The 20,512-nt window shown below is 42.7% G+C and overlaps 1 protein-coding gene across 1 annotated transcript; it reads right to left on the bottom strand.

Annotated features, from left to right (window-relative positions):
• Positions 1-1,577: 1,577 nt before the first annotated feature.
• On the bottom strand, positions 1,578-2,573 carry LOC147438915 (uncharacterized). The gene is made up of 3 exons (XM_086484216.1): positions 2,353-2,573; positions 2,052-2,192; positions 1,578-1,951 (listed from the first exon to the last, which is right to left on the bottom strand). The coding sequence occupies exons 1-3, from the start codon at positions 2,427-2,429 to the stop codon at positions 1,840-1,842; spliced, it is 330 nt and encodes a 109-aa protein (XP_086340342.1). The 5' UTR covers positions 2,430-2,573; the 3' UTR covers positions 1,578-1,839.
• Positions 2,574-20,512: the final 17,939 nt, after the last annotated feature.

Raw genomic sequence — 20,512 nt, 5'->3', positions numbered from 1 at the left:
CGGTCTGCCCCCACGATTTGAACCCACCACCTCCCACACTAGACACGTCGGCTCTCCCATTAAGCTATCACGCGCCACTCGAAAAGGGTGAGAACATAGTATGATATGGCAAAAGTGACGGGATGCGGCTCATGCGGTGTTCACTTGGAGATCACTTTGGAATGGTTGGGGTCAGACGATGATCACTTGGAGATCACTTTAGAATGGTTGGAGTCACACGGTGACGACTTTGGAATAGGTAGGTTCACAAGGTGATCACATCTCAATTGGGAATCACTTGGCGATCACTTGATGTTCACATCGAGTTTCCTTGGGTTTCACTTCGATTGTGATCACATGACGATCACTTGGGGATTAATTCGCCATCGGACGTACAAAACCAATCCCGCCGCCCCCAATTAATAGCAACCATTGATCCCACCTGACACAAGTGGCGTCAAATAATCTTGAGGCAATCCTTCCCTCTGGAGCACGGCAGACGAGAAAGCGGATAAGTATGCACGTCTTTTGACATATCCAATCACGACATTGCAAAGAACCTGCATACAATCTCCTCAGCCCAAGAAGAATCACCAAACTTCCACCCGTAAGGTAACATTACACTGCAAAAAAGAAGTACAATATACAAATATTTGCCCCTTCTAAGAACTTTGCAGCCCCACCAAAACTCATTTTCTGTACTCACTTTCTTGCTATAGTAAGACCTATGAACAACCAGTTATTTTTTCCATTGGAAGTCCACCCAGAAGCGAATACAGTAAACCACACCAATTACAGTTGTGTTTGATTTACATCCAAGGACCAACCAAAGTATGGGACCAAAAACATAAGATGAGCAGCAAGAACATAGCTCCTGATAATATACAAATATTTGCCCCTTCTAAGAACTTTGCAGCCCCCCCAAAACTCCTTTTCTGTAGTCACTTCCTTGCTATAGTAAGACCTATGAACAACCAGTTTCCTTTTTCCATTGGAAGTCCACCCGCAAGCGTATACAGTAAACCACACCAATTACAGTTGTTTTCGAATTACATTCGAAGACCGACTTAAGTACAGGACCAAAACCATAAGATGAGCAGCAAGAACATAGCTCCTGATAATACCATTCAGATTTCACAAGCTCGTCAGCGGGCAGAGTATACACAATCTGAGGCAGCTTGTTTAGAAACATCGATGAATTTGGGCCACCACCACATATGACACTACACGCCAACATAGTCGGCTAGACATTTCGAAGTATTTTTGAAGTATCAAATCACTACTTCAAAAAACAATAACAATCTTCCTGGTATTCTCAAGACAGTCGTGCAAGATGGCGATATGAAAGCAAGATGCAATCATGCATCTCAATACCCACTTAATAGACAGCATAAGCGGTAGCCATAGACATAATGCTATGTAGTGAGACACTGCAGGCTGGTGGTCAGTTGCACATAAAAGACTAGCCCAAAATCTGCAGTGCTGTTGTGGTAAAAAAAAGAACTTAACAAGAAATACACTCAAAGAAGACACTGAATTCATTACAACAGACCTGACTATAAATCCGATGAAATTGTAAACGAAGCATAAGGCACACGTATGGAAGGAGCTCTCTCATACTTCACAAGTTGTTGCAAAGTGGGCAAACTACACAAGAATGTCCTGAATCTCTACATAAAGTTAGCACATGAGCTGATAAACGACCTGTGCACTAGGACTTTTGTAAATTGAACAGCGGACAGACACTGAACCCCCTGGACAGACACTGAACTCCCCGCCACAGCAAAGGTTCCAAAGCCAGGACAACCTCACAAACACAACCTTGAAAATGGCATATCAATCTCTTCTGATTGAGTGGCTCTAAGCCACAGCCCAAGCCACAAGCCCAGAATTGGAAATGCTTCCATTCATCCCACTGTGTGACCAAAAGTCACACAACCTAACATCTTCATACTTGGCTTCAGAATGTGCCCTAGCAGAAGATACCTTTCTTTCAGCCATGGCGTTACCAAAGTCGTACAACAGCAAACAAACAAAGAGCAGTGATTTCAAGCAGTGTACAAGCTCCTCACCTCGTACCTTGAGAAGAGCTACACCGGGTATCTTCAAGCAAGAGGGTCAGCGAGCTACAGACCGAATCGCTGAGTCCAATCCCGGACTCGTAATTTGATAAAGAGAATAGGCGTAGTTGTTGGCAAAACAAAACAAGGCGTCTGGAGACAAACGTTGGTAGTGCCCCATATGGAAATCCACAGATCCGAGGAGGAAAGGCAAGGTGGGGTACTTAAATGGAGTTTCTGCTCGCAAGGGCAGCACAAGCACACAGCTCCAGAATGTGCCATTGGGATTCCACAAGCTCACTCAATTCCTCACCCTGTTTGCTTGCCGGATCGCCTGTTTTGACCACAATAAAGATCCAGTGGGGAGCTTGCGGCCTCCAAATGGCCCATGATGGAGCTATGCAGACAGTGCGTGTGCTTGATAGAATGCCCCTCCTCTGACGGCTTTGCCGTGACAACAGATCTTGAGTGCGTGCGTTCCCTTATTGGACGGGTTCAGACTGCTCACCGTTCACACCGCAAGCTACGTGGTCACTGGTCCTCAAGATTATTTCCAATATCATACTATGTTCTCACCCTCTTTTCAAGTGCCGTGCGATAGCTTAATGGGAGACGGACGGACGGTCCGTCCACATCTTTAAGAGATCCTGGACCACCGATCCCACCCGACAAGGTGGTGTCAAATAGTCCCGTGGGAAGGATTGTGAATGCTCTGGCTGGTGGGCTCCCAAAGTAGTACGCTTTACTGCAAGGTTGGAGGTGGTTTTTATACTAGCAATAGAAGGATTTGTAAACACTTTGTTGGAGTGATTATGGGAGCTAGTTTTCTTTTAATTATCCAGACTCCCATGAGAATTGCATTGATGTTATGTGGGCAGTGAGTGAGAATTTATTGGAGTGAGCAAAGTTATGATGGGGATAGTTGGAGTATGCAAGGCATGGATCAATTACGTGAAAACGGAGTTGGCAATAAATTTTCCTCTGTGAATGAGCAGCACTCTCTAATTTATTCTCCATGTTGTATCTGTAATTCACATACATATTACAAAGGTATCATACTTTCTGCTGAAGGATGTGCAACTATTCCTACTCCACTTCTTTAACCTTGATTAATGCAAGAAAGTCTTGAAGAGGACAGAAGAAAAAGTTTTATCCTTACTTGGAGACTCTTGAGTTTCATTTGATATGAGATGTTTTCTTAGTACTCTTTACAAAGTTAGCACTTTACTTTTCCTATTTTGTTTTGGGGAGACAACAAGACGGTACCCATCTTCGACTCCTAAACTATACGAGACAAAACTCCAGTAGCACTATCTCGTCAACATTTCCATTAGTTTTGATAGGTTTGCACTATCTCATCGATAGTTCCACGTAACTTACCCAAGGGAGCTAGCTTAAGTGGTTGGACTTGTATCACCAAGTTGGTGGGTTCAACTCCCACTTGAGGAAAACCGTTCAAATGTCCAAATGGTGTTGATCTTGAGGGGCAAATACATGAACGAACTACAAAGTAGGGCCATATGCAACATTTGACAAACCATATACAACTAGGCACATGGGCAAAAATTGAAAAGCTGGATGAAGTGGAAAGTCTTTTAAAGAGAATTGAAAGTATCATGGCCAACTTAAGAAGAGAGAGGATGGCATTGCCCTCTAAAAGATGGGCACTTCCCACCAAAAGTTCTTTCTATGACTACACTTCAAAATCCCAACATAACTAGAAGGCCACAAATAGGATTAGCAAGAAAGCAATTTGCTACCAATGGAGTTTCTCAATGTCGACGGGTGAAAGCATACCAACTAGTACCATCTGCAACCATGGTATAGAGGAGGCGTAAAAGAGGAGGATTAGTCCATGATGAAGATGATAGATCATAAGTAATTGGCATCACTACACAATCTTTTGAGGGAGATAAAAAAGGAATTACCATCGAGAGCACTAAATTAGAGCTGCCAAGGAGGTCTCAACCATTGTAAAAGACAGTCCACTTGTTGAAGGGGGCTCCTATAATCCAAAGATGGGGAAGTTAACTCTAAGAAGACAAGTAAGAAAATGTCAGTGCTCAAAAATGATTTTCATCCATAGAAAGCCTGATAGAGAGAGTAGCCCTCCAACCCAAGCACTAAGTTGCATTTATATGTCTATTTAGTTATTTTTGCATGTTTAAGATGGGTTTATACATTGTATTTTTGTATAGTTTTCAAATATTCGTATAAGTTGAGGTTTTTTAGGTCGAATAGGTTTTTGATGAACCATTTTTCAATTATAAACATTTTATTTAAAAAAGCTTTTTAATTGACAATGTGTTTTATATAACAGTGGGCGAATGCAATTGGAACTTCCATTGTGCAACTTCTCATTTTGCAAATTTGTGGATCTTGCTTATAGGAATTTGTGGAGCATTGCAACATGTTTCATATACACGGCGTGAATATGATCAAAAAATTCATTTTGCAACTTGTGATTTTGGAGCTTTGTGGAGCTTGCTTACAAGAGTGCAAAGTTTTCTTAGAGGCATTGAAGCTCACAAAGTTTTAGGTAACTATCAATCTTACAACCTCTTCGTTGAAGTAACATACCTTTAATTTTGGTTGCTAGCTTGTGTTGTGTAGAGGCTTGCCTTGCCCTTTAGGGTTAGTTTGCAGGTACTTGAGCACATTTTACGGTTGTGTAGACCTCATAGTCACACTTGAGAAACGCTCTACATAGTGTAACCTGACTTGTGGCCACTGGCTGTGTAGACCTTAGGGTCACACTTTTGGGAGAGCTAAGAGAGTATAGAATCTTACTCATGCTATGTAGAGACTTGCCTCATTCTTGGGAGATGAGTTATGGTGTAGCAATTAATTCGTGCAATGTTAGTGGCTTTGTCTCACATAGTGACTTCAAGATTTGATTACTTTAGATTAGGTTTCTCATATTTTTCATTCATCGACATTCACACGCAACAAAAGTGTAGAGTTGAAGTTTACATTCTCTGTTCATCCTCATTCATTCCATGAGATATTCGATGTAGATGAATGTGTTTGTTGTCTACATCCCGCCAATCCTATCAAGATTGATGTAGGACCTATTTCTATAATTTTTCATATAGTCAGCTATTGACTTGTGTTGGAGGCATGACTAGATTGACATTAAAAGTTATCAGTCACCTTTGTAATAGTGTTTGGACTTGTGTTAGTGACATTATCTCACATGGCTAGGCTGTGTTGTCTTACTTTTCAAGACAAACATACAAAGTACGTTGTGTAAAAGATACTTTGGTTGTGTGAAAATATCTTTACTCTCTGATAACCATTACTTGCTCAAAAGTTTCCTTATATGGAAATAAGTGTAATTTGCATTGATTGTTTCAAAATTCTTTATAGATCGTCTTGGTGTATTAGGATTGTAATAGCTACAAAAATTCTCGGATATGTGTTTATGTATGCCTCTAGTGTTTATGATTATCGCTTTTTACACATGATAGAGACAAGGTTATCACATGAACATCGCAAATTCATGGCCAAAACCACAATTTGATACTTGCACTAGCTCGTAGAGAAAGATCTATGACATCTAATTGACCCTGGTACTCCTCTTTTATTCAACGGCCTCGTCAATTATCTTACAATTTCTTGAAAAAACTATAACTCACTTTTGCATCCACAATTTGCTCCATCTTTAATTCTCATAGGTTCCATAATTCAAAGTACCTGTCCAACCAAATCAAGGGCAAATTCTAGCTTGCTTCAACGTCCTAAAAAATCCCGAGAAGTGAAAGCCCTTCATGGCATGTGTGAACAAATGTATCTTTTTCATTTCCAAGTAGTTGCATGCATAATTGAAGGGTTAAGATAAAACAAGTGGCAAAGGCACATGAGTATCCATAACACAACACAATTGTAGGAGGAGATACAACTACACCTGCAGATCGATAAAGGAAGTATAGCCAGCCATGTCTTAAGCTCTAGACCTTGATTAAGTTTTAGCACCCCATCTTGTATCTTCTACCAAAAAGGGTGATATTTGTTAATAACTATGGGATCACGTACTTAGCAAAGAGAGAAGTTTTCATACAATGTGTAAATGTTAGGATCGCCGATATATGCTACCAGTATGACAATAGTATGTAGCCAATATGAATAGGTTAGTATAGATATGAACCTGATAAATTGGCATGATATCGATACATCACAAAGATACTATCAAGGCTACCAAATCTAATGAATGGGAGCAACTTATATTATTTCATCCATAGGATAAGGCATGTACAAGATGAACACTCCAATGATGAGTGGTAAGATGGAGAGTAAACTCAACTAATGATAGACTTATGATGGAGCAATCCCCAAGCCTAGTACAAGGCTAATGAGCTCTACAACATCAATTGTCCGCTGGTGAAGTGTGAGTGTGTGGCCAAGTTCCAATACCACTCAATACAAGTGTAAAGTCTACATTTATTTAGTCTCTTGCTTGCATTGTTTGTCCACTCTTTGTCCATTTTTTAATCAACTAACCTTTGTTTTAGCTTCTCTTATGTATAGATATAAACCATGACTCTGAGTGAAATAGTTAGACATATTGTATACAGAGATTATCAATGATATAAGAAATGTGGCTACAATTTGTTACGATATAGACGTGGTAGTGATGTGTGTGAGCATACTTAGGACCATCGGGGCATTTTTTCCCTCTTTAGGGGGTTTTTTCCCCCGTGCACTGTATATACGCCCATTCATTATAGGGCTATCCATCTTTCCATTACACACTAAGTACTACACTCTCTGTTGTGTGTAAAAAAAACTAAGTAATACACTCTCTGTTGTGTGCCTTGAGCTTCCTTCATCTTCTCCAAGATGTGTGCATTTCTGTGCAACCCTAATTCCAACAATTGGTATCAGAGCAGGTTGCATACTCCTGGGCTTAGTCGCCAGCAACTCCAGCACACACCTGCTCACTTTCTTCGATTTTTGTGAGCTTTGGCGAGCATTTGTAGGTCAAGACAACTTTCAGGGTAGCTTGTAGAGCTGAGCCTGCTCAGATTTCTGATTCGGACTCATTTTGGCCTCCGTTTCCACTACAAATAGTACTGCACAAGCTATTTCGTCATTTTGTGCAAAATTTCTGGCAGTGCCGTTTTTTGCATAACAGGTTCCTAACAGTCTTCTAAGGTTTGTGCTATATAGCACGTGTTATTCTCACTTCGTTTCTCCTCTTTTCAGGTAGTTTTCACATCAGGTGTAGCATTTACCATGGCTGACAACAACACAGATGTATTCAAGATGTTTGCTTGCTGAGGACAGAATTGGATATGGAAAATTACCCTATGTGGGCTTACATGATGCAACATGTTCTTGTGTCAAAGGGTGTTTGGAATATTGTGCAAGGCATTGATGTATGTCCTGGTTCTGAGGATGTAGGCGATGTTGAGGAAGTTGCAGGTCTTGCTACTGCTGTTAGAGTTGGTTTGCCTATGGTAGAACAAGCTCGTTGGGATACAAAGGATGCGCAGGCTCATGCGTTGATTGCATTTTCTGTGAAGAGCACCATTACTCCTCATATTTGTTCAGCGAAATCTGCAAAACGGGCTTGGGATATTCTGGCTGGTCTTTATGCAAGCCGTAATGAGGAAAAAATTGCATTGCTGCGTAAAGAGCTGGAGTCAAAGATTATGCATGATGAAGATGATATGGACACTTTCCTTAATGGTGTCAATGATATCAATGAGCAACTTATTTCTGCATGTGAAGTCATTTCAGACAGTTCCCTTGTGCAGACTATTCTTGATGCCTTACCAGATTCTTACCAGAATTTTGATAGTACTTGGAGACTTATGACCCAAGGAAATCCTAAATTTTTCAGGTTTGATGCATTTTGCACATTGATGTTGCAAGAGTCACTTTCCAGAAAAAACAGGACTAGACAGCGTGCAGATGAACAGGCTTTTATTGCTGCTCAAAGAAAGGGTGGTAACATCAATGCAACCACTTCTTATGGTTCTTCTGTGAGTGGAAAATCACCTATTCCTAATGCTTTTGCTAGCAGCAATTCATCTGGAAATTCTGGTGATAAGGGCAAAAAGAAGATGTGTTGCCATTATTGTAAAGCTAATGATCACTTGATCAAGCAGTGTCATAAGTTGAAGGCAAAAGAGGCTGAGAAGAAAGAGGGTAGTTCCACTACAAATACTGGTTCCACTACAAATGCAGCTATTGTTGAGTCTTCTATGAAAGGAGACTGTGATGCTAATGTTGATGCAGAATGGGCTTTTAGTGCAGAGTGTACCTATAATCCTACTGTCCATGATGCATGCATGTCAGTTGTTGCAGATTCACATGTGTGGTATTTTGACAGTGATGCTACAAATCACATTACCTCACATCATAATTTGTTCACCTCTCTTGAGTCTGTCCTTCATGGAAATTCAGTTACTTGTGCCAACAATGCCTCTTATCCGGTTTAGGGAGTTGGAAAGATTGTGCTTACTGCTGCAAATGGCAGTTCTTTCACACTTGTTGATGCACTTTATGTACCTGGGATCAAGAAGAGTCTTTTGTCTGTATTTGCACTTGTTAGACTTGGTCTTGTAGTCAAATTTGTGGATGACAGATGTACAGTACATGATCTCAGTTTCGGTGATGAAATTGTTGCATCTGGCATTTTATGTCGTGGGTTGTATAAGCTCACTTTGTATGACAAGTGTGGGAAGAATTTTGCAAATGCAGTTTTGGATTCAAAAGCTATTTCAGATGCAAAACTTTGGCATGCACGTTTTGGTCATCTGAATTTTCCTAGTTTGCTGCGTTTAAAGAAATCTGATATGGTTACTTCTTTACCGCCTCTTGAAGCACCTGTCAAACATGTTTGTGAAGGCTGTATTTTGGGTAAGATGCAGCGTTCTAAGTTTCCAAAGGATGGTTCAGTTAGGGCCATATGCACGTTGCAGCTTGTGCATAGTGATGTTTGTGGGCCCATGCAAACTCCGTCCTTGGGAAATTACCTTTACTTTGTGACTTTCATTGATGATTACTCCAGACATGCATGGGTATTTCCGCTTAAAGTCAAGTTCAAAGTTTTTATGTGCTTCAAACAATTTCTGGCTATGGCTGAAAATGTCTCGAAATGTAATATGGGCACCCCCGTTCCGATCAAGGGGGGGAGTATATGTCTCATGAATTTAATGCATTTATGGCTAGTCGTGGGATAAAACACCAATGTACGGTGCCTTATATGCCTCAGCAAAATGGTGTTGCTAAGACAAAAAACATGTCACTTACAGAAATAGTAGGATGTATGGTCAAAAGTCAATCTTTGCCGCATTCTTTTGGCTTGAGGCCATCACGTGTGCCACTTATGTACTAAACAGGTGTCCTACGAGAGCTTTGCAGTCTCCATATGAAGCATGGCATGATAGAAAGCATTCTATTGAGGACATGCGTGTTTTTGGTTGTTTGGCATATGCTTTGGTGCCACAAACACAACGCAAAAATTGGATGATAAGGTTGTCAAATGTATTTTTGTTGGTTATAGTGTTGAAAGCAAAGGTTACAGGTTGTATCGTCCACAAACAAAGCGTATTCTGGTTTCACAAGATGTGTTTGTGAAGATTCTGTTCAACCCTTGGTGTCATGTACTAGAGACATTAATGTAAGCTGATAGGACATTTATGACACTTTGTTGCCTCTTTTTAGTGGTGGAAGTTCGAATGTAAATTCCAATGAGGCAAATATACAACCTATGGGGGTTTCTAAAAATGTTATAGATCATCCTATTATTGATGTATATGTACATGATAAAATGCACCTTTGTCTAGTCGAACTCATTCAGGCTCTCACCATGCATCTTATGCATCAGATTGTTATGCTTTGGCTGTGTCTAGCCTACATGATGTTGAGGAACCTCTGTCTTTTGATAAAGCACAGAATTCAAAAAATTGGATGGCTTCCATGCAATCAAAATATGATACACTTATAGAAAATGACACATGGACTTTATGTGATTTGCCTCCTGGCAAAAAGGCCATTGGTACGAAGTGGGTTTACAAGTTGAAACGCAAGCCGGATGGTGAGATTGATCGCTATAAGGCTTGACTTATTACAAAGGGTTATGCACAACAAAAATGCATGAAGAGACTTTTTCTCCCACTTGTCGTATGACTACTGTGCATTTTCTATGTGCATTGGCAGCTTATTTTGGTTGGGATGTACATCAATCAGACATTGTTACTGCTTTCTTGAATGGTGACATATTTGAGGAAGTTTATGTAATGCAGCCTCGCGGTTTTGTCAAGAAAGGACAAGAGGATAAGGTGTGCAAACGTAACAAAGCTTTTGTATAGGTTGAAGCAATCTCCTCTTGCTTGGTATGTGTTAAGTATGGAGCCTGATTTACCCTTGTAATTTTCTGTGGTAAAAGCGCACATTTGTAAGGCCCCCATTATGAGGAGAAGCCATCGTGCGTGAAGGAAAATCACTCACCGGAAACCAAAATTTTCACGGACAAGAATCAAGGGCGACTTTAGGGGCCTCGGGGGTGGAGGCCCCCAAGACTTTTTTTTCCCTCGCCGGAATATTATGGCCGGACGGCGGTCGGAAAATCGTCGGAAAACAACCGGTTGGTTGGCCAGTGGTCGATAGTCAATGGCCGGTGGCCGGTGGTCGGAAGTCAATGGCCGGTGGGCCGGTGGCCGAATTCAAAAGCGGACTTGTCTTCTCAAGGACGGCCACACATGGGCGGATTGGAGGGTCCGATTTGGACTTATTCGCACAAGGGCGGCTACACATGGTTGCCTCTCATAAGAGAGGGCAGTCCTTTTGGCCTATAAAAGGAGGCCATTTCTACACACATTTCATAGTGTGTGAAGTTGATGCAACAAGGTGAGTGTGAGGTGGTGAGAGTGAAGCAAGGCGGGAGCTCCATTAAGGGTATAATCCCTTTGTAAACTACTTCTTGTTTTGAAGTACTAAAGCCATTGAGTGGCTGCTTTCCCGTGGACGTAGCCCACATTGGGTGAACCACGTATATCGTGTGTACTCTCTCTCTCTCTCTCTCTCTACTCTATAATCCCTTGTGTGTGAAATCTATCTCTCTCCATTAAGTAATCTACTCAAATATCTATTTAGCTACATCTTATTTCCTAACAACTGGTATCAGAGCAAGGTTTGCTCGTAGCTAAATTATCTCAAGGAAAGGATTCCTTGAATTGAGTGGGAGTTATGGCAGAGGAAGGGAAGCTCAAGATTGAGAAGTTCAACGGCAAAAACTACAAACATTGGAAGATGAATGTTGAAGACTATCTCTACCAGAAGGATCTCTATTTTCCACTAGGCGGTCTTGCAAAGAAGCCCGCAACAATAGCAGATGAAGCATGGATTGTCCTTGATCGAAAGGCACTGGGAACAATCCGGTTAAGCTTGGCGTCAACGGTGGCCTTCAATGTTTCGGAGATGAAGACCACGGAGGACTTGATGAAGTCACTTGACGACTTCTACGAGAAACCATCAGCATCCAATAAGGTATTTCTTATGAAGCGCTTGTTCAATCTAAAGATGGCAGAGAATGGTTCAGTTGCAGAACACCTAAATGACATTAACACAAACAGTAGTCAACTTCGATCGGTGAAAATCAATTTCGATGACGAAGTGCGAGCTCTCCTTATACTATCATCTCTACCGGATAGTTGGGACAGCCTTGTGATGGATGTAAGTAATTCTATCTCTGGTACAAATACTCTTAAGTTTGATGATGTTGTGGGTGTTCTCCTAAGCAAGGAAATACGAAGGAGAAGCACAGGAGAATCATCAAGTGCTGCATTGTCAGTGGAAACAAGAGGAAGGCCTAAGGAGAGGTTCAAAAACCAAAAGAGTCGTGATCGCTCAAGGCGGAGCAAGTCACGCACAAAGTCAGTTCTTGAATGTTGGAACTGCGGCAAGAAGGGCCATGTCAAGAAGGATTGTTGGTCCAAGAAGAAGAAGGAGACTGAGTCTCAAGACAACAAGCCAACATCGGAGGCCAATGTGGCAGGTAAAGTAGAGCAAGATGCTCTAATTCTCTCATTAGACAATGTGTCTAATTCTTGGATAGTAGATTCTGGGGCTTCATTCCATGCGACACCACACAAGCAACATTTCCAAGATTACACCAAAGGTAATTTTGGGTATGTATACTTGGGAGATGATGAAGCTTGTGCGATTGTCTGCAAAGGTACAGTTTCTGTCAAAACTGCTAACGGAAATGAATGGAAGCTTAAAGATGTTAGGCATGTTCCTTCTCTTCGCAAAAATTTGATCTCTACAGGACAATTGGACGATGAAGGTTACAACATTGCATTCGGAAACAAACGGTGGAAGATCACAAAGGGATCTTTGGTGGTTGCCAAGGGAGAAAAGATCGGTACACTTTACTTGTGTACTATTAGCACGCAACCTTCAGCTTGTGCAACAACTACAGAAGTTGACAGTGCGGTGTGGCACTATCGACTTGGGCATATGAGTGCCAAAGGAATGCAAATCCTTCAAACAAAGAAGCTTCTACCAGGTTTGAAAGAAGTGGACTTAGAGTTCTGTGAAGATTGTGTTTATGGTAAACAAAAGAGGGTAAAATTTCAAAAATCAAGAAATGAAAGAAAAAACAAAAAACTTGAGTTGGTTCATTCTGATGTTTGGAGTCCTGCAAGTACACCATCACTTGGTGGCTCATTGTACTATGTAACATTCATAGACGATGCGACTAGAAAAACATGGGTTTATGTCATGAAGAATAAATCCGATGTATTTTCCATATTTCAAAGGTGGAAAGCCTTTGTGGAGAATGAAACAGGTACCAAGGTTAAATGTCTCAGATCCGACAATGGAGGTGAATATTGCAGCCAAGCTTTTGAAAGCTTTTGTGCTAGCAATGGCATTCGGAGGCAAAGGACAACCCCAAGGACACCTCAACAAAATGGGATTTCGGAAAGGATGAACAGGACAATCATGGAGCGAGCACGAAGCATGCGGCTACATGCAGGTCTACCGCTTGAGCTTTGTGCGGAAGCTGTAAGTACGTCTGTGTACTTAATCAACCGGTCACCCTCAACGGCATTGGATGGGGGAGTTCCATAAGAGGCATGGACAGGTAAACCGGTGAATTATGCATTTCTCAAAGTGTTTGGGTTTGAGGCTTTCATTCACATAGATAGAAGCCTAAGATCAAAGCTAGATGCAACGTCCAAAAAATGTTTCTTCATTGGCTATGGAGAAGGTGACTTTGGGTATCGCCTGAAGATGGTAAAATCTTAAGGAGTAGGGATGTAATTTTTAACGAACAAAATATGTACAAAGATTACTTGGAAAGAAAACAAACAAAAGAAACAGGTGATGAGTACATGGAGCTTGAGGACGGTGAAGACTCAAGGACTGCAAACGGTGACAATGTGCAACAACGTCAACCAAATGAGGAGCCTCAACCTATTGCCCGAAGATCTACAAGAGCAAGTAGACCTCCAGAAAGGTTTGTTTCTTCCTTCAACCATCTCTTGATCTCAGATTCTGGAGAGCCAGAATCATACGAAGAAGCTATGCAACATGAATCCAAAGAAGAATGGACGAAGAGCATGCAAGTGGAGATGGACTCACTACATCACAACCAAACATGGGAGTTGGTTGAGTTGCCTAAAGGTAAGCGAGCAGTTCAAAACAAATGGGTATACAAGGTGAAGGAAGAAGAAGGTGGGAAGAAAAGGTACAAGTCTAGGCTTGTGGTAAAAGGGTTTTCTCAAAAGAAAGGTATTGACTTCAATGAAATATTTTCTCCTGTTGTAAAAATGAACTCAATTAGGCTTGTCTTAAGCCTTGTGGCTGCTCATGGTCTAAATCTCGAGCAAATGGATGTAAATACGGCATTCCCTCACGGTGACTTAGAGGAGGAGATCTCCATGCTTCAACCAAACGGGTATGAAGTAAAAGGTAAGGAGAAAATGGTTTGCAAATTAAAGAAGAGCTTGTATGGTTTAAAGCAAGTATCAAGACAATGGTACTTGAAGTTCGATCGATGGATGTTGGATCATGGATTCACAAGATGCAACTCGGATCATTGCGTCTACACGAAGAATTTGGGAGATGGGAAATTCATCATCCTAATGTTATATATTGATGACATGTTGATTGCAAGTGCTAACATGCAGGACATCAAAGACCTAAAAGAGGATCTGTCTAAATCTTTTTGAATGAAAGATTTAGGTGTTGCAAAGAGGATACTTGGTATGAAAATATCAATGGATAGGACGAAGAAGACAATAAAGCTATCTCAAGAAGATTACATCAAGAAGGTACTAGAAAGGTTTGCAATGCAAAATGCAAAAGCAGTTTCTACACCTTTGGCTGGTCACTTTAAACTAACGAAGGATATGTGTCCAAAGACACAAGAGGAGATAGCTTATATGTCTAAAGTTCCATATGCTGCAGCGGTAGGTTCTCTAATGTATGCTATGGTTTGGACAAGGCCAGACATTGCACATGCAGTGGGAGTTGTGAGTAGGTTCATGGACAACCCAGGTAAAGAGCATTGGCAAGCTGTGAAGTGGATACTTAGGTATCTAAAAGGGACAACAACAAATGCTTTGTATTTTGGAGGAACTGATATTTTTCTAGAAGGGTATGCTGATGCAGATATGGCAGGTGACAAAGATACTCGAAGGAGCACTACTGGCTATGTGTTCAGGGTTGGAGGCACAACAGTAAGCTGGGCTTCAAAGCTGCAGAAAGTGTTTTCACTTTCTACCACAGAAGCAGAGTATGTAGCAATGACGGAGGCAAGCAAAGAAATTCTGTGGCTTCACAGATTCTTAGAAGAGCTTGGATTCAAACAAAACAATTGTGTCTTGTACAATGATAGCCAAAGCGCTATCCATCTTGTGAAGAACTCACCCTTTCATTCAAGGACAAAGCACATTGAGGTGAGATATCACTTCATACGCACTCTTTTGGAAGAGGGACAGCTAAAGATAGGAAAGGTGCATACAAGTAAAAATCCTGAAGACATGTTTACAAAGGTGGTCAACAAGGAGAAGTTGAGCTTTTGCTCATCTTCAATCGGCATTCAAGGATAAGAATCCAAGATGGAAAGCAGTCACAGGTTTGGTTTCCAGATCAGTCTCCAAGTGGGAGATTGTTAATTATGGAGCCCGATTTACCCTTGTAATTTTCTGTGGTAAAAGCGCACATTTGTAAGGCCCCCATTATGAGGAGAAGCCATAGTGCGTGAAGGAAAATCACTCACCGGAAACCAAAATTTTCACGGACAAGAATCAGGGGCAACTTTAGGGGCTTCGGAGGCGGAGGCCCCCGAGACTTTTTTTTTTCCCTCGCCGGAATATTATGGTCAGACGGCGGTCGGAAAACAACCGGTCGGTTGGCCGGTGGCCGGTAGTCAATGGCCAGTGGCCGATGGTCGGAAGTCAATGGCCGGTGGGCCGGTGGCCGAATTCAAAAGCGGACTTGTCTTCTCAAGGACGGCCACACATGGGCGGATTGGAGGGTCGGATTTGGACTTATTCGCACAAGGGCGGCTACACATGGCTGCCTCTCATAAGAGAGGGCAGCCCTCTTGGCCTATAAAAGGAGGCCATTTCTACACACATTTCATAGTGTGTGAAGTTGATGCAACAAGGTGAGTGTGAGGTGGTGAGAGTGAAGCAAGGCGGGAGCTCCGTTAAGGGTATAATCCCTTTGTAAACTACTTCTTGTTTTGAAGTACTAAAGCCATTGAGTGGCTGCTTTCCCGTGGACGTAGCCCACATTGGGTGAACCACGTATATCGTGTGTACTCTCTCTCTCTCTCTCTACTCTATAATCCCTTGTGTGTGAAATCTATCTCTCTCCATTAAGTAATCTACTCAAATATCTATTTAGCTACGTCTTATTTCCTAACAGTATGAAAAGGCTGACACTCATTTGGTTAAACGAGGCTTACGTAACAGTCCAACAGAAAGCACATTGTATGTCAGGAGTGAGGGCAATGTACTTCTCATTGTGGTTCTTTATGTAGATGATTTGCTAATCACTGGACCAAATAAGAGACATATTGATGAATTTAAGGCTGATTTGAATGCTACTTTCAAGATGAAAGATTTGGGGCTGTTGCATCATTACTTGGGTATACAATTTAATCAGTGTGATGGTGGTATTTTCTTGTGTCAGTAAAGTTACATAGAGACATTGCTATGTAAGTTTGGACTTCAGGATTGGAAACCTATTGCCACTCCCATGGAAACAGGTTTGAAATTGAATCTTCATGATGCTGGTGATTCTGCATGTCACTGTTTACCAAACTGCTATTGGATGCCTCATTTATATATGCAACACGAGGCTGGATATTCAGTTTGCAGTCTCACAGGTCAGCAGATTTATGCATAGCCCAGGGTCTAAGCATTGGCACATTGTCAAGAGGATTTTCCGCTACTTGAGTGGCACTTTACATCTTGGCTTGTTTTATCCCAAGGGGGGATCATTGCCGCCAGACTTACATGATTTTTCAGACTCAGATTGAGCTGGTTGTTTTAACATGCGAGTGTCCGCAAGTGGGTTTTGTTTCATGCTTGGTAGTTCATGTATATCATGGTTGAGCAAGAAGCAACCTACTGTGGCCACTTCTAGTTGTGAGGCTGAGTACAAGGCAGTCTTCACTGCTACAGTTGAGTGTGTATGGTGTTGGGGTATAGGCGTCTGTGCCATGCCCGGCCGCCCAGTGTCTGGGCGCCCACTGACTTGTATACCTTATACATAGCATAAGTGTATAGGGGGCTGCTCACTCTTTGAGTCTCCCCACCCATATCTGTGTCATGTGTCTCCTTCTCTCTCTCACTCTCCGTCTGTGGTGCTCCCCGATCCCCTTCAATTGGTATCAGAGCTATGGTGACCGCGGAGAGCACGACGACTTTGAGAGCTTCGAGGCGATAGCTCGCTCGCTCTCGACGGTGGAGTTCGATCGCGGAGTTTCACGGAGAGCGATTTTATCTTGAGGAGCATTGTCTTTGGAGCTTAGGATCTTGGTGTGGTCAAGCTTGGTCGAGGAGGCGGTTGCGGCTTCCTTGGTGAGAGGAGCTTTTGAGCTCAGTGGAGCTCGTTAGAGAAGTGCTCGGCGGAGGAGAGCTTGACATTCGAGTGCTTGGATGTTGTTGTGGCAGAGCTCTTGCGTTGGAGCTTGCATTGAGAGGACATTGCATCATGCAGAGTGGAGCAGGAGCAAGTTCAAGACTGTGTGCAGCTCGTTTTTGCCATTTTCGGGCTCTAAAACGCAGTTTTTTGCGTAGCTCCGTCATACAGAGTCAGATCTACATGATCCAGGAGTCTAGGTCAGGGTTTTGGCACGCTCCAGACGCGATGGTGATGTCTATTTGCTGAAATTATGCTTTGAATTACAGCAGGTACAGCAGCAGGTTTATTTGTGCACTTTCGGGTCCCAAAAACACTGTTTTTGGTATATCTCACACACACGGAGTATTTTCTGCAGCAACCAGCAAATTCATAGGTGTACACAGGTTTTTTGGATATGCATTTGTCCAGAGAGCCACTCATGCGAGAGTGAGCTATGTTGCCATGGTCTTGGCGGTTTATGTATGCCATATATGGATTTGTGTATTTGTTTGTGGCCGAGATTATTTGAGATTTGGCTCAATTTATAGAAGAAATCGGTTGGATTTTATCCAGGTTCTCGCCATAGCTTCTACGTATCCGTAGGTTGCTCTTTGACAGTTTAGTGGTTGAGTTTACTCCCACTTTGACAGGTGATTTTCAGTCATCATTTGGTTGGAGTTTGGAGTCACTTGTGTATGCCCTTGTGTGCCGTATTTCGTATTGCGCATAGCGACAGATCTTGCAAGGTTTTGCGAAATGTTGCTATACTTATCTGGTAGACATTTGGTCATGAATTGAAAGATATTTTAGCAGCAATCATCACTCACATGTATGTCATTTGAGGTGCCGTTGAGTGGTACTCCGGCAAGAGCGGGTATGCTCATATGTATGACTTTGTGAGGTGATTCCGGTCGAGGTTATTCCCAGATTGGCCATTGTGGCATATATTATTGTCTCTTTGAGGTTTACTGTTGAGATTTTGCTCCAGTTCCAAAGGAGACTCTGCCAAAATTTTGTCAGATATTTATGCGGATTCGAGTCATATTGGCTTGTGATTTTGTGCAAGGTTTTGCACGGTTATTGGTGCAACTTTGCATCAGATTTTACAGCCATATTTGCAGACTTTTGTTGATGCGATTCGAGCCAGTTTAGGGCTGACTTGTATTGACATTGTGGGAGCTCTATTTTGGAGTGTGTCTCATAGGTTTTACATTGTGTTTCTGGCCATATTGGTAGACAGTTTTCAGGTGTTGTTGGTGAGGTGGTTTTGCTTTCTAGTTTGCTACATTGTGCTCATGGCAGAGACAGGTGATCGATCAGATTGTGACCTCTCACAGATGTGCGTGTTTGATGGGTCAGACTTTGCGGCATGGAGAGAGTGTATGCTTGACGCATTGACACAGCGAGGGTTGCATGGACCATTGAGTGGTGATGCAGGTAGACCTTCATGCTTGTCTGACGATCAGAGGCAGGAGCTAGAGGAGATGGCACTATCTACACTCTCTTTGCACCTTGCAGAATCTGTATATGCTCTTGTTATGTATGAGACTACTTCGAGAGCACTTTGGCGCAGATTACATGATATGTATGATAGATCTGAGTCATCAAGGACTCGTGTGAGACATGTACCTTCACGAGTACGCCGATAGGTGACATGTTAGTATTGTGGTCATTCTAGACACATTAGACGACGCTGTTTTCGTCGTATGTGACATCGTAGGAGACATGGTAGTGTCAGAGATGTATGTAGTGATGCCATGGACTCAGTTTCTGTGACAGTTGAGGCACATGTAGTGTCGGAGTATACTAGTGACGGGGATGTCATTTTTACCTCGAGCTATGCACGAGATGCTATACATGTGGATAGTGCACTCCCTTCGCACTGGTTGCTAGACGCAGATGCTATGTTTCATGTCACGCCGCATCGTGCATGGTTTTGTAGCTATTCTAGCGGGATGCTTGGCAGTGTACGTTTGACCGATGGATCGGTGCATGCGATAGCAAGTGTAGGAGATGTGAGACTGTCATTACCGAGTGGTGCATCTTACTTGTTACGACATGTGCGCTATGTACCAGATTTGACAGTGAATCTGATCTCGATTGGTCAGCTTAGAGATTGTGGATGTCAGATTTCGCTACGAGAGCGAGATTTTGTGATGCATTTGGGTTCGCTAGTGATTGTAAGAGGTGCCAAGAGTGGTACAGGTTACCCATTGCATGTGGATCACGGGAGAGACGATGTTGTCTCTGTGATCATGCAGCCAGGTAGACAGTGAGAGAGCAGGCGAGTCTCTTTTGCTTGTGGGTTGCAGGATGCTTTGCATGGAGTGTAGAGTAGTGAGCTCGTTGTGCACACAGTTGGGGCACGACTTGAGCACTCACATAGAGAGGTGACAGAGTCAGACATGCATGCTTTGCTAGTGACTGAGCAAAGCAGAGACTCAGTTGTGCTAGATACTTCTATGCAGGATAGATAGGTAGAGCGGTCTTGCTCTAGTGAGTCACGACAGGAGGACGTTGTGCAAGAGTCTATGCATACGGAGTTAGAGCATGAGAGCTCTAGTGATTCACAGCAGATTGAGTGGTCATGTTTGCAGTGGATGATTGCAGAGGAGGCTAAGATGTCAGCGATTATGCAGTCATTCCTTTCTATGCTCGACAATGAGCATGGGGATATAGTTGTGCAGGATATGTCTTCCAACAGACATCTAGAGCAGCTGGTTTGCTCTGAGGTTGCACGACAGGTTGATGCGTCTTTTGTGGACAGTCAGGAGATGCATGTGGCTGACACGCCTTGTCAGTCAGAGATGCCTATTTCCAGGGACATATATGTTGATGCATGCTCTGTAGAGCTAGCAGGGCCCGCTAGCATTGCATCGGCATTCGGTGGTCTCATGTATGAGATGTTGATCTTGAGACCGGATATCGCAGTTGCAGTGGGAGCATTTGCAGTTGGGGTTGTCAGTCGTTTGTTGACTGATGATGGCATAGTGCACGAGGGAGATATGCAGGTATTGCATACATACTTGCAGTACGTGTGCGGTACGTCTAGTGGTGTATGGACTTACACGGGAGCAGGACAGCCGGATGCACACGATCACAGCCAGCCAGTGGGCATCGGTTGAGAGCGGTTTTCTCTCACCTTTTGTAGTCTTTAGACTAGGTTCTCTTGCTTAAAGGAACAGTCGCCTTTAAGTGGGAGGTTGTTGGGGTATAGGCGTCTGTGCCTTGCCCGGCCGCCTAGTGTCTGGGCGCCCACTGACTTGTATACCTTATACATAGCATAAGTGTATAGGGGGCTGCTCACTCTTTGAGTCTCCCCACCCATATCTGTGTCGTGTGTCTCCTTCTCTCTCTCACTCTCCGTCTGTGGTGCT

The sequence above is a fragment of the Adiantum capillus-veneris genome, chromosome 16 (assembly GCF_014529385.1).
Source record: "Adiantum capillus-veneris isolate H3 chromosome 16, ASM1452938v2, whole genome shotgun sequence".
NCBI lineage: Eukaryota > Viridiplantae > Streptophyta > Polypodiopsida > Polypodiales > Pteridaceae > Adiantum > Adiantum capillus-veneris.
The sequence above is the reverse complement of the archived record's forward strand: the minus strand, read 5'-3'. Positions and strand labels throughout refer to the sequence as shown.

Coding starts and splice junctions, on each gene's coding strand:
- LOC147438915 (XM_086484216.1), bottom strand. CDS start 2,429: ATGGGCCATTTGGAGGCCGCAAGCTCCCCACTGGATCTTTATTGTGGT. Junction 2,193..2,352: donor CGATCCGGCAAGCAAACAGG/GTGAGGAATTGA, acceptor GTTTGTCTCCAG/ACGCCTTGTTTTGTTTTGCC. Junction 1,952..2,051: donor AGCTCTTCTCAAGGTACGAG/GTGAGGAGCTTG, acceptor ATCTTCTGCTAG/GGCACATTCTGAAGCCAAGT.